The 17765-nt window shown below is 43.4% G+C and overlaps 1 protein-coding gene across 1 annotated transcript; it reads right to left on the reverse strand.

Annotated features, from left to right (window-relative positions):
• Window positions 1-6067: 6067 nt before the first annotated feature.
• Window positions 6068-17667, reverse strand: LOC126513303 (retinoic acid early-inducible protein 1-epsilon-like). Its single transcript, XM_050161601.1, has 5 exons — window positions 17483-17667; window positions 12062-12322; window positions 11542-11796; window positions 10819-10989; window positions 6068-6816 (listed from the first exon to the last, which is right to left on the reverse strand). The coding sequence occupies exons 1-5, from the start codon at window positions 17574-17576 to the stop codon at window positions 6773-6775; spliced, it is 825 nt and encodes a 274-aa protein (XP_050017558.1). The 5' UTR covers window positions 17577-17667; the 3' UTR covers window positions 6068-6772.
• Window positions 17668-17765: the final 98 nt, after the last annotated feature.

Consider the following 17765-nt stretch of genomic DNA (forward strand, 5'->3'; position numbering starts at 1 on the left):
GTTTTTGGCTCTCCTAACTGCAGGCTGTGCTTTTCTCGTCAATTCTGTGGCCCCCGTGGTCTTGCATAGGAAAGCGTGAAGTCACTACTGAGTTTCCAGAGGCCTTGGGGTACACCTAGTTTTTTGAGGCGGGGTCTCCCTCTGAAGTTGGGAAGTTATGGATTTGGCTAAACTGGCCAGCCTCCAAGACCAAGATCATCCTATGTCCAGGATTACAGGCACAAACCATCTCTTCTGGAGGTTTTGTGTTTGTTCTAGAGAATGAAATTCAGGTCCTCGTGCTTACATTGCTGGGATTTTGAAAAGCAACTTTTTAGCTGCTCATAGTGGCACCTGCCTTTCATCCCAGTCCTTGGGAAGCAGAAGTGGGCAGCAGATCTCTGTTGACTTAAAGGCCAGGCAGAGTTACATGGTGAGAAACTTTCTTAAAAACCAAACAATAGCGAAGATCACTTTCATAGAAAACACTACCAGTAGCAGGCGGAAATTGCGAAACTGTGAACACTTGGTACTTCTGCTTATTTCCCTGTGTGGGTGGTGAAGGCAGGGCTGGGTGCTCATGGACAGGGGTAGTGCCCACAAACTCTGTGCTTGTGTCTGTGCACAGGATGCCAGAGAGCTATCAAGGTTCTAGTTCTCTAGCTGGTTTCTATCTTTTGTTTGGGGAGTTCACTGACTCAGGGATTACCAAGTAGGAAGGCTAGGCTGGCTCACCTGTGAGTCTCAAGAATCCACTCGTCTCTACTGCAGCACTTCTGAGGTGGCCAGCATGCTCTACCACCCCTCCCTCTACAGCTTAGGTCCTAGGGCTCAAACTCTGGTCTTGATGCCTGCAGGACAAGCGCCCTATGACTCAGCTATCCCTCCGCACTGTTGCATTCTTTTATGTTGCATTTGTTTAACTCTCTGAAGCTCTGTTACTTTGCCCATCTAATAAAGAGCTTGCAGAACAGAGACCCTGTCTTTCCCCATACTACCTGAGTTTCCAGTGCCCCCTCTCCCTTACCTTCAATATACCCCCACCAAAGGACTCCACAAGCTTTAGGGTAGGATGTAACAGACATCGCAGAGGGATGGTTGTTGACATCCTACAAAAAAAGCTTCTGGTATAGCTGACGTCATTCTTGCCCGCAGCCTGCAGTGGAGTTGAAGAACACAGGATGTGAATCAGGAGGGGTGGGCTAACATCTCTGCTGTTCTTTGGGGGGTGACTTCCCCATTTGTGTCTCAGGTTGCTCAGCTGGGACTTTCCTAACCCCTTCCCTTTCCCTGCAGACTCCTATTTCTGCAGTTCTTTAGACTCTGCTCTTACTCGGGTCTTTAGGAGTCTGGCTTCACTTGAAGGTCTTGACTGAGAACAGGTCCCGTGGAGTCAGCAGTGAGGACTGAGAGTTCAAACCTGGACTCGGGGTCCAAGGCTGAACTGCACATGGCACATCCCAGTGCTCAGGAGTGTCGTGTCCTTAGAGACTTCACAGGTCCCTCCTAACACAGCTGCTGCTACATCTAGCACAGCAGGACAGGGTGAGGATCCAGGCAGCCACCTAGAGACACTCAAATTTCTGTCTTCCAACCACGGTGCCTGCTACTCAGTCTGAGACAACGAGTTTGAAGTCTCATGCCACCTCCAGAATGACAGCACACATCTTTTCTATTGGCAGGTGTTTTTGTTGTTGTTGTTTGTTTTGCTTTGTTTTGTTTTGTTTTGTTTTTCTTTTTGGCTCTTTAGGGGGCCTGTTACCCAGCTCCCAAATAAATCACATGGAAACGTAGTCTTACTTATGAGTTCCCGGCCATAGCTCGGCTTATTTCTAGACAGCTTTACTTAACTTAAATTATCCCCTCTACCTTTTGTGTCTGAGTTTTTATCTTTCTTATTTATCAATATCTTTTTTTTTTTTTTTTTTTTTTTTACTTCTTACTCTTTGGTTTGCTGTGCAGCTGGGTGGCTGTCCCTTTGTTTCCTCGTCTCCTCCTTTCCTCATTGAGTGATCTTTTCTTCCCAGATTTCCTCTCCTCTTTGTTCTCACTGCCTGCCAGCCCTGCCTATCCCTTCTCCTGCCTCACTATTGGCCGTTTTGCTCTTTATTACACCAATCAGGTATTTTAGACGGGGACAATAACACAGCATCATGGAGTAAACAAATGCAACATAAAAGGATGCAACTCGTCTTTGTATCATTAAACAAATACTTCATGGCATAAACAAATGTAACACATCTTAAAATAAATATTACACAGCAGGCAGCCAAGTCACGTGTCAAGAAACATTCATGTTAGCTTCAGGCATGTGTGTTTTCTCTCTGTCTGCTGTATTCCTGTCTTCCAGGCAGAGAGAGATAGAATAGAAAGATCCATCTGAACCATGACTGTGGTGGTTTAAATAGGTATGGTTTAAATAGACGCATGTGTTTGAATGCTTGACCGATAGGGAATAGCATTATTATGAGACATGACTTTGTTGGAAAAGATATGCCCTTGTTAGAGGAAGTGTGTTGGAGGTGGATTTTGAGTTATTTGTAGCATGGATTCTAATTGCTATTAATAATAACCAAGAATCAGATATTAAGGGGGAGAAAGCTGAGAGATCAGAGAAGCAGTGTGGCCAGCCATGAGAGATACCTTTCCCCTGTATCAGTGCTCAGACAGAAGGAGCAATCCTGTCCACAGACTGCCTCCTCAGATTTCATCCTCAGACTGCTGGGGCAATCTGCAGACTGCAACTGTCTCCAGCAAACCCCAGACTGCCTGATCTCCTGTCTCCTTCTGCCTTATATCCCTCGCTCCACCCAGACATGTCACTCCTGTCTCCACCTCCCTAGTGCTGGGATTAAAGGAGTGTGATCCCAAGTGCTGGAATCAACTTTGTGTAAGCTCTGTTTTAAACAGATTCAAAGTTGTGCAGCCCAGGGTGGCCTTGAACTAATAGAGATCCATCTGCCTCTGTCTGGGATTAAAGATGTGTGCCACCACTCCCTGGCTTAGCTCTTCACTGATTATCAGGCAAGTTCTTAGAGGGTCAATTGGGTATGTGCGACTCGGTTTTTTCCTGCTGTCTGTGGATCAAGATGTAGAAATCTCAGTTCTTCTCCAACACCAACTGCCTGCAAGTTGCCATGCCATGATGATAATTGATGAATCCTCTGAAACTGTGGGTCAATTAAATGTTATCCTCTTTAAGGGTTGCTCTAGTCATGGTAGTCACAGCAACAGAAGCCCTAACAGTCCCAAAGTTGGTTCAGCTACTGAATTGAATTGAAGTCTTTTTCTGCTGTCAAAGAGATCTCCAACTGCCTTTGAACTTGTGTGGTCCCTGGAAGGTGGATAAAGTCACACAAGACAGGCTTTTAGACTAGAGAGCATCAGGCAAGAAAAAGAGTCTTCTGTTAAGATACTGAGCCAGCTGGATCCTTGGCGGTCAGTTGAGGACTACGGCAGGTGACAGGACACGCCATGCGGGGAGAGCTTGAGTGTGGAGCTTACTGAGAAGAGGATTTGGGGAGGGTAGGATGAGGGAGGGAAGGGGAAGACGAGAGAGAGAGAGAGAGAGAGAGAGAGAGAGAGAGAGAGAGAGAGAGAGAGAGAAAGAGAAAAGAAGGAGAAGGGAGAGGGGGATAGAGAGGCAGAGACCTGCTTCTTCAGAAGACAGGAGGGGAAGAGAGAGAGAGACAGACAGAGAGAGACAAAGAGCAAGAGAGATCAGGAGGGGGCAGAACTTGTCTCTTAAAGGGATCTTGGCACCAGCCTACAGTTGGGGAACTACGTGCCATACATAGAGGGGTGCCAGCTTCCCAAGGGGTAGGGCCAGGGTGTGCCTAGATACTAACATCCTCACTGTGCTCTGCTGGCATTTTAATAGCACTTACAGCAATGGGCATTCTTAAAACTGCCATGCATCTCTGGACATACATGGCTTCGGGGACGACCAGACTTGGGTTAGGAGTAATGAATAAACAGCAGAGACCTGTTCATAAAAGCTGGGCTATATGGACGTGATCTGAGCTTTGCTTTTTTTTTCTTCCTATTTTTCTGCTTTGTTTCCTACTTAATTTCCCTAAACAATTCCTTATGAATTGGGACCCTTCTCAGATGAGGCCATGTGCCTGCCCAGTCCTCTTACCTTTGACTCTTTATCTACCTGGAGGCTCCCCTCATTCTAGCCATGGGTTACCTGAATACTGTAAGATTACACAACGGTTTGCGGTAAGCCCCGTGTCAGCAGAGCAAGCTTAGTGTCTGTTCATGAGTCTCTGACAAGGCTGATGAATTTTATTTACATCACTAAGTGGTTTAACTTGAGAGAAAAAAAAATTGTGTATTTCTGATTATTTTGTTAAAGGCCTGTTTACTCATTGGATTTGTTCAATAAATGGGAATCCTGCCATAAACATGCATCTTTCTACAATATTATCTTTCTACAATATTAGTATTTATTGAATAGTAATAAATCCATAATCCTACATCAGTTTCTTTGGCTACAATTTACCAAGGAATTCCAATTATTTTTGATAAGTGGCCACTGGCCAATATGGCTTCTTTTATGCCAATATTTATCATGAATTTTAACTCTCAGATCTTATATTACATATCACACAATACACATGTATGTGATGTGTGTGTGCAGGTTAGGGAATGACTGAAGAAGGTATACATACAAATATATATATATATATCTTGTGTATGCATGTATGTCATTTGTGTGTGTATCCATGTATGTGATGTGATGTGTGTAGGTCATGAAATGGCTATAGAAAGATTAAGGAATCTACACATAGAAGCTGCACTCAGCACAGAGGTAGAGATTGGTTCAGATGCAGTTGTCCAGAGAAGATATTAAGGAGCCAGCTGGAGAGCTGCAGACTAACAGGGCTTAGCCAGGTTCAGGGTTGAGTGGAGCTGCAGGGGGTGAAGTCAGGACCATGGGATGGGGAGGGGTAGGGAGGGGAGGGACAAAGTCAGGATGACTGGACTACATGGGTAGGAACAGAAGCACGTGATAGCACTGAGCTGAAGCACAGGGGACAATCAGTTCTCTCCTTGTTTGTCTCTTGATACAGCATGGGAGTCTGTGGTGAGGTTGGTGGTGAGCATCAGCATTGTGTTAGGTTGTATTGTGGAATATTATTTTAACTACATAAAGATGTGTTACATTTATTTATGTTGGGAAATATTACCTTAAATATGTGAACATGTGTTACATTTGCTTATGCTGCATTGGTTTAATTGTGTAAAAATGTGTTGTTATTTCACCTTGCCTGCCTAAGGCAACTTACTAGTCTAATAAAAAGTTGACTATCCAATAGCTTGGCAGAAGGGGGATTAGCGGGATGGTAATCAGAGAGAATAACTAGGAGGAGAAATTAAGGTTCAGAGAAGAGGAGAGAAGATAAGGGAAAAAGAGAGGGACTTGCAGATGGTCAGAAGCCAGGCAACCACCAGCTAAGCAGATATGGAGAAAAAAAGCAAAAAAAGATATACAGGAAGAAAGAGAGACGGGGAGGAGGGAAAGAAGGAAGGAAGGAAGGAAGGAAGGAAGGAAGGAAGGAAGGAAGAAAGGAAGGAAGGAAAGAAAGAAGGAAGAGAGAAAGGTAAAAAGCACCAAGGCAGAATAGAGATGAAGAGAAACAAGGTGTTTTAAGTTATAAGGCTAGCAAGAAACAGGCATAAGATAATGTAAATTACTCATAACTAAAAGCAAGTCTCTGTGTCATAATATGGGAGCTGGTTGGTGGACCCAAAACCTGTTACAAGTGTGCTCTTTTTGTGGGTTCAGGTGAGGGTGTTGATCCTCCTTCAGTTTGGGATATTTAAAAATATCTCAGGTCTGATTTTTCCAGATGTTGTCCGATTTAGAGTTGTCTATTGCTGTGAATAAACACCGTGACCGAAAACATGGTGCAGAGGAAAGAGTTTATTTGGTTTGCACTTTAATATTATAGCCCTTCAGCGAAGGAAACTAGAATAGAAACTGAAAGAGGGCAAGAACATGGATACAGGAGTTGATGCACAGGCCATGGAAGGGTTCGGCTTACTGACTTACTCACCATGATGTATTCTGTTGCTTTCTTATAGAGCCCAGTGCCACTCACCCAGAGATGGGTCTGCCAACAATGGGCTGGGCTGGGCCCGGGATGGGCCCTCTTCCATTAACCACTAATTAAGAAAATGCCCTATAGCTAGATCATATAGAGACATTTACTTAATTGAGGCTCTCTCCTTACAGTCAATTCTAGCTTGTGTCAAGTTGACATAAAACTATCCAACACAGATATGATGTTGATATAGTCTCCTTCTCATGTGTCTAATTGATTCTGATATGTCCATAAGTGACATCTTTTCAGTTTTAGACATATGACATTTATCTGGCTTTGGCTTATTGTTACTGGACAGAAGGTATGTCTATTTGCACAGGAGATGCTCAGTCATCATCTTGTTGCTTGCAAAATGGAGCCACCTTGGGCAAGACCCAGCCTGAAAGCCATCATTTCACACAAAAAGGAGTATCTTAGAGTGGGGCACAACCTGATACTCCCAAGTTCATACAGTCTAAGAATGTGAAAGAGAACAAAGCAAGATGTAGTCGCTGGTGACAATGACCTGTTCCACCTTGATGAAGTGATAGAGAATGCATGGAGACCGTCAACCTTAATCTTTCACACCATGCTTGTTCAGATGTGAAATGGCACAGATGATCAATACCATCAGATGGTTTTATTTCTGGCTGCGAAGCAAAAGAGAAGTACCAGAGGCTGCTGTTGACAATGACTTCAGATTAGATTACAGATGAGGATGCTGAGGAGCAGCATGGAGAATCACCTAGTGAAAAGAGGGTGTCAGTTACAGTGAGCTCCTGCACATCTGCATCCTACTCTACTTCGTCTCACACGGATACTTCTCCCCTCTCACAGACTCTAACTCAGCTTTCTAGGGATTTTATTCCCCTTTTGGATATATTTATTTCAAACCTTTCTGCCATTTTCTCCTTCAAATTAAAATGGGACTTTGAAATATCTTTTTAAAAAGATTGAATAAAGCCAAAACAGGTGAAGAGTCAGCCAAATGCTGTATTTGTGGTTCAGCTGGCTTTTTGCTTTACTTTTAATGTGTTTTGTGGTTCTTTTGAGAAAAGGTTTTTCTTTTTTTTTTCTATCAAAAGTCGTTTATTCTTTACCCTGTAATCTTGGAAGTACACCCAATGGCCCTTGAACTCCTTTAATTCATTGTCTCTCTCTTGCTTCTCTCCTGAGAAAAGGTTTTTCATTGTGGCTTGAGAGTGCTTGGAACTTCCTGTGTACCCCGGGCTCTTACCTCAGCTTCTCAAGTTCTGTGATTACACGTGTGTGCAACCATACCCTGAGTTCACAGCGCTATAAAAATGTTATCTTGAAATAATTATACCTACTCAAAAACACAGAACTTTGTATTGACTGATAATAGAGGTAATTTTTTTTTTTTACTAAGCATGATTGTAGTGAATTTTTGAAATAATAGAAAGTAAGAGTCTTGGCCATCTTCTTTACCATTCTCTGTGCTCGCTCTAGACTGCATATGACAAAATCTAACCATGACAGTGCTGAGAATGAGCTTCACTTTTCTTTAGTAAACAGGTCATTTCAGTTCCAAAGGACACAAATATTAGCTTCGTAGTTCTCTGTGCACAAAGGTCTAGCAAAGGACATTGATCAAATTAGACTAGGGTTTTATTTTTTTGATTAATTGGCTGTCAGGATCTCACCATGTATTCCAGGGTGGCCTTGAGATTGGTAATACTTTTTCCCAACCCTCTTGAGTATTGGAATTCTAGTTACGTACTGCTGTGCCACCTCTTAAATAATCTTTGTCTATTCTGTTTTTGTCTTAAAGACTATCATAAACCTATAGCTACTAATGCACAGAGTATAACACAGGAACAATAATATTTGCTGCACTTCTACGATAAGGATTTTATCTGGACATAAGCCCATGCAATAACAATGATGATGAGAATGATGATGGTAATAGTAATAATTAATGATAATAATAATTTCTCATCTTCCTCTTTCTTACTTTGAGATCAGGTCTTCTGTAGCTTGAACTGACCTCAAACTCACTATGTAATCAAAGATAGCCTTTTATTTCTTATTCTCTATAATAGTCATTTGTAGTCATACTAGTTAGGTTTTCTCGATATATAGAGATATATTTCAATTGGAAAGGTATTCTTCAAATCTTTCAGAGACCTTCAGAATATGACATTTAAAACGTTTGATGAACTCAGAACTTTTAATGACATGAGACACATCTGCTCCTGGTTGCACCAATCTGCTTCAAGAGGGTGATGGGCATTAAAGAGGCTCCTTATGGAGTAAGTTAGCCAATTGGGCAAGAAACTGCTCTTGCCTGGATTGCTTGATGTTGTATTATATGAATTGGACATGCAGACTCCACAGAAAAATGACTGCTGAACTTGCGTAAAGGTGAGACGGTCTTTCAGAGTTCTTGCTTCATGAAAGAGTCTGCCAGATATTGGGCAGGACATAGAGAAAAGTGACTGACAAAATGCCAATATAGGTGGAACTGTCATTGAAATTTCCTGCTTCATGGAAAAGTTTTATGAATACTATGGGCCTGTAGACTGAAGATGGATGTCCCAACAATACAGAAGAACTTTGGGTGACTGTCCAGGTAGCGAGATATGTCTCTGTCAATTCTAGAGTTTTCGAAGTTGCTTACAATGTACTTCCTGTTTACTTAGGTATTATTATATCCTTCTGGAGTCTTTGATGGAGTTAAAGAATTTATAGTTATAATTATAGTTTTCCTTAGTTATGATAAAAGATAAAGTAGATATAAATATTGTAACTGTAATTCTTGCTTAATAACTGTTTTGTTATATGTGATTTTATTATGTTAAAGTTAAAAATCTTCCTTTTTATTTAAACATAAAAGAAGAATGTGTTGTGGGATTCCCCTCTGTACGTTGTGAATAACATTGATTAATAAATCACTGTCTTGGGCCTGCACAGGGCAGAGTAGAGGTAGGCAGGGAAAACTAAACTGAATGATGGGAAAAAGAAGGTAGAGTCAGTGAGAAGCCATGTAGCCACCACTGGGAACAGAGAAGCTGGAACCTTGCTGCTAAGCTACAGCCACATGGTGATACACAGATTAATAGAGATGGGTTAAATTAAGATGTAAGAGATCGCCAATAAGAAGCTAGAGCTAAAAGGCCAAGCAATAATTTAATTAATACAGTTTTGTGTGGTTATTTCAGAGCTGAGCAGCTGGGAACAAACAAGCGGGCTCCTAGTACAATCCTCCTGCATCCACTTCCCAAGTGCTGGGATTCTAACTATATGCCCCAATATTAATCAGACACTATACCAGAAATTTAAAACAAATTGCACTAATAGAATTTTGTCTAAATTATATGGTATTGCAATAGAAATGATAGAGCAAAGAACAGAATCTTGTAGGTCTTTAAATGACTACCATCAGACATAAATTCTAAATTCCAAATAGTCTATATTCTGAGAAGTTTTTATATGCCTCCTCCTCTAGGTCCTCACTGCTTATACTAGCATATCCATGTCCTTAGATAAAGAAAAGTGAATTTTAAATGTTTGAGGACAAAATAGGTAAACTGAGTTGAGAAACGTCTTTATTAAGCATCTCCTGGGTGTCTTCCTACTGGACAGTACTGTGAAGCAGTGTCCCTGTGGTCACTCTGTTGTGCCAGAGCACATCACAACTTGTGGCCACTCCTTGTCCTAGGTTCAGTGAGATGGCTTCATGGCTAAAGAGCTGATGGTACAAACATGGTATCATGAGCCAAATCTCTGGAACAAGTAAAGATGTTAGAACTGACTCCACACATTCTTGTTCCTTTGCTGTGACGTGAATAGGTTCCAAACACGGGAAGTTTTCTAGAACCATTGCAATGCCCAGGACACATACTGGGAGAGAATTTCATGCCATATATGTGGGTCACTTCCTGAGCCTAAGTTCAATGGGCCTTGCCAGGTGCCAATGACCTGTCTGTTCCTTGCCTCCTGTAGTGTTTAACTTTTTCACAGTGATGGGGACACTATAATGACTGGGTCAATGACTCTTCAGATGACAAAATTTTCCTTTGTGCAAACTGAATGGTAGCTAGAAACTGTGTAGCCTTAAAGTTGTGATTCTGATCTCTGGGCAGTACTTTCCATTTCTGTCTACCGTTATATCTCATTGCATCCTCTCTGCTGGGCAGGTTCCTGGGATATACTACTTTCCATGAGTAGTGTCTTCAAGCTGATGCTTGTGTTGAGGTATTTAGTGAGTCAGCACAGTCAGCTTGTGGTTCCTCCTTGTCAGTATAAACTGTATACAAAAGAGTTTGAATACAGATATAAATCCCACTAAGCCACTTTGAATACATTCCTAGCTCACTTTCCCCTTAAATCAAAATAAAAATGTCAGCAGCTATTCAACCACATGCTTCATGGAGGGAGAGAGACAGAAAGAGTAAAATGGGGGAGTCCTAGTGGTTGTGTGAAAACACCTTTGCAAATGCTTCTGGAATGAAGACACAGCAAGTGTCATGGTGGTGGCCCATGCACATGAGGCATTCGGGAGCTTGTTTCATTCAGTTCTCACTGTCTGCGCAGAAGACAGTTTGTGGAACTGGTAACCAGACTGTCAAAGGGTCAGTACTTGGACATGGGAAGATGGCTCAGTGGGTAAGGCCCTTGCTATGGAAGCATGAAGACTGGAATTCACATTCCCAGTACCCAGTGGGACACCTGTTCCATGTGCTCAGAAGACTAACCTTACCAAGAACCCCAGCCTGCTCCTTACCTCCTTGGGGATAAGGTTTCACAACAATTCCAACAATTAAAGGTAAGATTATGGCAATGAATGCTGCTATGGGGACAAATATTTCCTCATATTGAAGCTTGGTTGTAAGCGGAGGCTGTGCGGCAGATGCAGATGTGAGCAGGGTGATACCTGTGGCCCTTGATGTTGATCCTTTAAAAAAAATCAGGAAAATTCTGGATAAAGCTAAAACACACCTCTGTCAGCACCTTTTTTCCCCAGGAAGCCCAAGGAACTCATATGTAATAACTACTTATAAAGTCCTGGGGAGAGATAGGAGTAGAGTTGTGTGTACAGTGTCCTTGCATAGTTTATTTCATTACCAAAGAAAGCAAAAGTGTATTAAACCATCACAATGCAACATAATTACCTTGTGTAGAAGTTTCTGTATATTGTCATAATTGGTGATATTTAATTATTTCAGAGAAAGATAACAAAACCTTTAAAAGTGATGTGGACCTGGTGGAAGGACATATATAAATGAGGAAGAATAGCCTGGAAGTTTACATGAATGATTACAGACTTGAGGTCCACTAGTAGGCCATGTTGTAGCTGGTTAGTAGGGAATGAGAAACACTGGGAGGTAAGATGAGATAGAGGAATCCTCATGGTCATAACTGGATCTCAGACAGAAAGACAGGAAATCTCCTACCCAGTCTATCAAACGTGATGGAGTTGCCCCCTGATAATCTAGGTAATACATACTTTGATTTTTCTTCTGGTGCTTTAAGAGTTCCTTGAGCCAGTAACTGCAGTCTGCTGTGGAGATTATCTTGAGGTCTTTCATTAATTGTTCATCATTCATGATAGATCTGGCTTCAAGACTAATCTGTTTAAAGCTCATATTCATTGTGTCCAAGATGAAGGAATACTTTCCACTGATGTTAAACCTCCAGGAGGCACCAACACTTTGTCCTTGTTCATACTGAGAAAGCATGGTGGCCTGTAAAGTGGGCTGACCTGTGAACCACACACAATACCATCATGTTTTACTCTCATAGATCCATCACTCCTCCAAAGATCAGGACTTTCCCACTGGCTTATGAGCCAGGATCATTTCCACATGACTTGTCCTTTGTTACCCACTGGGTACCACATGCTTCCAAGGTTGGACCAGTGCTCAGCTCCCTCACACAGACACACTCACCATCCCATTCCCACATGTGCTCTGCCCTTCCTCTCTCTTGCCAACTGTTTCTGCCTCTGTATTTGATCCCACACTTACCACTGGTCTCAGTCATCTCTTGTATGGAGTTAGCCAACATCTTCCTGAGCTCTTGCCCCAAGTATTCCAGCTTTTGCATCAAATCTGTCCACACAGGAGTGGCATCTGCCACCTTCCCCAGGTCTCCCAAAGGTGTGGCTTTGTTGTCATTATCATACTGCAGGAAAGGCACTCCATCCACTGAGCACTGCCCTTCACACCAGGACTGTCCAGGTGTGGTACGAGCCTTGACAATGACATCACAACTAAGAGAGTGTGTATCTGTGAGAGAAACAAGGAGATGAGGTCCAAAGAGGGAGCAGAAATCCGCAGGACTCATGGTTCTATGAAACTAGATGACACCCAGAATCCATCTGAAGGGCAGGAGGGCAGGAAGGGAAATCTCTAGTCAAGAAGTCCACCAGCTTCTGGAACCTCATTTCCATGCCCTCTTTGGCTATCTTAGGGTGTTAGGACCCTCAGATGCACACTGTGTCACCAGGGGATGTATCTCACAACTGCTTTTAGTGACTTTTATCAAGTGTTGGGGAATAAAATATGTCAGATAGTATCTTTCCCAAGACTGAAAATCTATTACTACACAGGGAAAGGAGGTATCATAGAACCCATGGTAAATTCAACATGAAGCCTGGAGTTCAGGAACGGCCTCCTGGACTATGTTGCAACTTGTCATGGGAGGGGAGCTGTCACCTGTGAACACAGTACTCACCCGTGTTCCCACTGGGCCACTTCACACAATGCTGGGCATCAGATGACATATTCTCCCTTGTTAAACCACACCCCTAACTCATTCTCAAGAAGAGATCTCTGTCTGACCTCCTCGAAGCCCTGATTGTCTCTCCTCTTCGTTAGGCAGTTGTTTCCCAGGACACTTATGGCCCCTGGCCTCCCAGACTTTCCCTAGCAGCAACCGAAGACACAATATCTTAGAGCTGTTCTTTTCAGCAGATTGTACAAATGACCTAGTGAGGGTGTACGTGTGTAATGTCCTGTGTGAGAGCACTAAAATATAAAATAAACAGTATTTTTAAAGAATCTTTTTAACAAGTGTGCAATATAATTAAACTAAAAAATTTAAGAGATGTTAAAAAGTCCCTCCCCCCCCCATCCTCCCCAAAACTACTTCTCCTATGAGGTGGGCTGCTGCAGGTTGGGGACATCCTTTCCTGTCACCTTCAACCAGATTTCTCTTCCTTCTCTCTGTGTTTTCTGCCACCTGTTTCTTCTCCCCCCTCCACACACAGTCTCTCTCTCTCTCTCTCTCTCTCTCTCTCTCTCTCTCTCTCTCTCTCTCTTTCTCCTTTTGCCTTTCTGTTACTTTTAAGACTTGAATTTGTTCTTGAATGGCTGGGGTTCTTTCTCACTCAATGCCCCCTCCTGGAGGATCTGGTGGACATGAACATGAGCCCTCTGGAGTAGAGAACTAGCTTTGTAGTTTTGAACTAAAGTTCACAAACTTGGCACTTTGATGCATCATATAGAATAAACATCAGTAAGAAAAATCCACTTACAAGTTTGGTAAAAGGAAACTGTTTTGCTATAGCAGGAACAGGGCATTATGAAGGTGATTTAAAGAACGAATGCCCGATATAACTTTAAAATATGCAACAATATGCAGATGCCCAATATGCAGATTCCCAGCAATGAAAACTGCACCAGGGAAGAGTTGTGGTGGTTTGAATAAGAATAGCTGCCACAGTCTCTTTTATTTGAATGCTTGGTTATCAGGGAGTGTCACTTCCTAAGAGGAATTAGGGTTGTGGTCATGTTTGAGTGAGTGTGGTATTATTGGAGGAAGTGTGTTATTGGGGGTGGAATTTGAGGTTTTAGAAAGCCTATTACAAGTCCAGATGCCTTTGGATCTGGATGTAGAACTCTCAGCTACCATATCTGACTGGGTACCACCATGCTCTTCACCATGAAGATAATAAATTAAACCTCCAAAACTGTAAGCAAGCCCCAATTAAAGGCTTTCTTTTATAAGAAGTACCAAGGTCATGGTGTCTCTTCACAGCAATAAAACTCTGAGCAAGACCATGTTTCTCCCTTAAGTTGCATTTGGTAGAGGGTTTATCACAGCAACAGAATGAAACCAGAACAATACATGCCAGATCCCCTGGATACCTCAGGTGGCTTCCTGGACCTGGTCAGAGGCTAGCCCACACTACAGAACACAGAAAATCTAGGCTGGTTGAATCTGGCAGTAGAAGAGTGGGGATCAAGAATCTCAGAGAAGTGCATGTGCCAGAGTGGATGGAACAGCAAACATTTCCAGGGGAAGAGTGCAGAGTCCATGCTGTCTGTGGATGCTGGAGCATCCCTGCTGAGAAGCACAGTGAGAAGGACCAGGGAGAAGGGCACAAGCATTGCTGCAAGCTCAGGGATGGTGATGATGTTTCGAGGGTTGGGGTTAGGAAATGGTATTTCCGAATCACAGTAAATATGGCACAAAAATGATGTGGGAGTGGTTTCTTACTAATAAAGAAACTGCCTAGGCCCATTTGATAGGCCAACCCTTAGGTAGGCGGAGAAAACAGAACAGGATGCTGGGAGAAAGAAGCTGAGTCAGGAGTCGCCATGATTCTCCCACTCCAGACAGATGCAGGTTAAGATCTTTCCTGGTAAGCCAGCTCGTGGAGCTACACAGATTATTAGAAATGGGTTAGATTAATATGTAAGAGCTAGCCAATAAGAAACTGGAACTAATGGGCCAGGTAGTGTTTAAAAGAATACAGTTTCCGTGTAATTATTTCGGGACATAAGCCTGCCATGTGGGAGCCAGGGCTGCTGGAACGTAGCCCTGCCGCTCATATCACTACACACATACACACAAAATCCCATCAGCTAGAATGGTCATGTGGCAGTAACAACAAGGACAGTGGTCCATTGATGACCCACCTTGAAGCCTAACTGCTTAAGGGAATCATGGCTAACAGAACACAAAACTTCTAAATATACAGAGATGGTTACCAAACCCAGATATGGCTGGGTTTTAATAATTAAAGACAAAATAGATGATCAAGATGCTGAAAGCTGCTGTTCCATGAAAACCCCGACTCCTGTGCCCATTGTCTAAACTGAACCATTGGGGAAGTGGTCAAGGGCACTTGTTCTTGTAGCTGATACAGGTTTGATTCTCAGCAACCACACATGGTGACTCACCACTGCCTGTAACTTGAGTTCCAGGGGATCAAATGTCCTCTTTTGCCCTCCAAATGCATCAGGAACATATGTGTGCACATACATACATGCAGTCAAAACAAAATAAATCTTAAAAACAATTAAAACTAAACTACCTCAAAGATAGATTCAGATTGCCTTCCTGGGGGACAGATCAGATCCCATGAGAGTGACCATTCAGGCCTTTATCAAGTGCAGGTATTCTTTCTGTATTACTTCATTACTCAGGTATGAACTCCCGGATGCTCCTGTGAGTATCTAGTGTGGTTATTTGAATGAACCTGTCCTCTGTAGAGCAGGATGTTTGAATACTTGGAACCGCAGTTGGTGGCAGCTGTTTGACTAGGTTCAGGTGGTAAGGCCTGGCTTAAGGAAGTATGTCACTGAGGATGTGGATTTAAAAATCATTCTGATTTCTTCATCTCTGGCCCTTGCTTGAGGTTTAAGATGTGTGTTCTGAGCTAGCCCTGGTGTCGCATGGCTCTCATGTCAGCATTTGAGAGGCAGAGGAAGGCAGATCTTTCTAAGTGGAAGGTCAGCCTGTTTCATATAGTGAGTTGTATGGTAGCCGGAGATATATAGTGAGACCTTATTTCAGAAACCCAACTAAATCTTATCAAACCAAAAAAATATGTGGGCTGTAAGTTTGCTGCTCCAGTCACCATAATTTCCTGCTGCCATGCTTGTCTGGTGTGAGATAAATCCTTGTTTCTCTGACACCAAAATCTTCCCCAAACCCTTCCTTCAGTTGGTTAGTGTGGCCTTGGTGTTTATCACAGTACAGAGAAGTGACTAACACCACTACTTTGTAAATACTTAAGTCTTTATAGGACAGACCTTCCTGGTACACCTGCCCAACTCTGCTCATGGAGTTTGAAAGCAGCAGAGACAATACACCCATGAAGAGCATGGACCTGCCCCTAGGGCTGTCTGTCCCAGGACAATCTGTCAGCCTGAGGTGTCAGTTCTAGGAAACAGACCTGGGGAAGGGAGGGTTCATGGCAGTGTCTAATTGGAGAATCCATCTTGCTAGGGCAGAAGTCAGCCTGACCCACCTGCAGCAGGGAAAATACACTCCATTTCACTGTGCCTCCTGGCATGGTCCTGGGCCCTGGGAGAGAGCAGCCTGTGGACCTGGGCTATCAGAAGACCCATCAGGCCTCAGGCAGACATCATGAGGTGAGCTCTTTCCCAATAGGTTTTTAAGTGGTCAGGTCACAGTCAGACAGGATGTCCCAACAAGTCACTTGTGTGTGGAGAGCTGCCTAACAGGGGAGAGATAAGGACATATCTGACAGACCATTTCCTGTTCCCCAGATGGTCGTGGAAATTTTATCTCATATAGATAAAGTAACTGATGTAAATTCTCAAGTAAGTTGCAATGCTCCCACAGAAAGCACCACAAGCCTCTTTGGCCATGAGATCCAAAGAATCCCATAGGATCCCCTTCTGTCATTTCTAGATGGCCTAGATTGCAGGTAGCATAGAACCCACAGCTGACTGGTAAACATGCAGCTTGCACCGTCCATTTAAAAGCATTCTCGGGGATGGGCACCAAGACTGTTGCATGGGGTTTACTCCTAATCTGGGGACAGAGGCCAAATCTGCTGTCCCATTTATCATCAGCTTGTTGCCGACTGCTGGGGTCACACTAAACACTGAATACTTAAAATTATAAAGTATGAGCTATGGTATGAAATCCATACACCAAAGCAACAGCAAAAACAAAAGTGAAAGCAAGTGAGAAACTTTGGGGTTGGGACGGCCTGCCTTGGAAACATCTAATGTGATTTGCTGGAAAAAATACCTTGGGAAGGTCGGAAAAGAAGTTTGATGGCAAAGAGGTTCAGGGGTGGTGGAGAGCTTGTGAGGAATCCCCCTGGAAGATTATCTTCAGAGTATCTATTGCCTTAAGTCCACGGGAGCTGTCCGAGTCTGTTGATGAAGTCTGGCACTGTGCCCATCACCCTAGTCCTTCCTGTGGACCCCAGTATGGCTGAATACTGATGGCGTCACCAGTGATTCCCCTCTGGCACCTTGCCCTTCTCATTCCGGCCAGCCAGTAGCTCTCTAGCTCCTCCCCTGAGCATGGTAGGGTGGGGTGAGGGTCATGTACTACCGAGCAGTGCGGCATTCCAGAGGGCCCAGGAAGAAGGCTACCGCATGATTCAATAGCCTGTCCCCCCTCCCCCAATACACACACACTACCCACGCCCCTCAAGCTAGATTATAGCAACTCACCAGCGGGCAGCATTGACCACAGACAGATCAGTAGAACCGAAAAGCACACAGCTAGGGTGGAAAGACAGTGCTGGGCGGCTGCATTCTTTGCCATACCCTGAGCAAAAGGTTTAGTAACCGGAGCTGCAAAGAAAGGCAGTGGCAGTGTCGCTTTGCAGAGCACTCCACACGAGGATTTATGAAGGGCTGACAATTGACACCTTAGGCATTTCTAGGTTTGAACTGACCACTGTGGTTCCTCCCCCAGGGAGGCAGAGACTATGATCTGAGTGGTGCAGTATAA

This window comes from Alexandromys fortis, unplaced genomic scaffold (assembly GCF_014885135.2).
Source record: "Alexandromys fortis isolate MF-2015 unplaced genomic scaffold, M_Fortis_MF-2015_v1.1 scaffold_134, whole genome shotgun sequence".
In the NCBI taxonomy this organism is placed as follows: domain Eukaryota; kingdom Metazoa; phylum Chordata; class Mammalia; order Rodentia; family Cricetidae; genus Alexandromys; species Alexandromys fortis.

What these genes read in the sequence shown, in the direction of transcription:
- LOC126513303 (XM_050161601.1), bottom strand. Translation starts at nt 17,576, where the DNA reads ATGGCAAAGAATGCAGCCGCCCAGCACTGTCTTTCCACCCTAGCTGTG. An exon ending in GTGGTCAATGCTGCCCGCTG is followed by an intron (nt 12,323 to 17,482) that starts GTGAGTTGCTAT and finishes TTTCTCTCACAG; the next exon opens with ATACACACTCTCTTAGTTGT. An exon ending in GCACCAGAAGAAAAATCAAA is followed by an intron (nt 10,990 to 11,541) that starts GTATGTATTACC and finishes TTTTTTTTAAAG; the next exon opens with GATCAACATCAAGGGCCACA.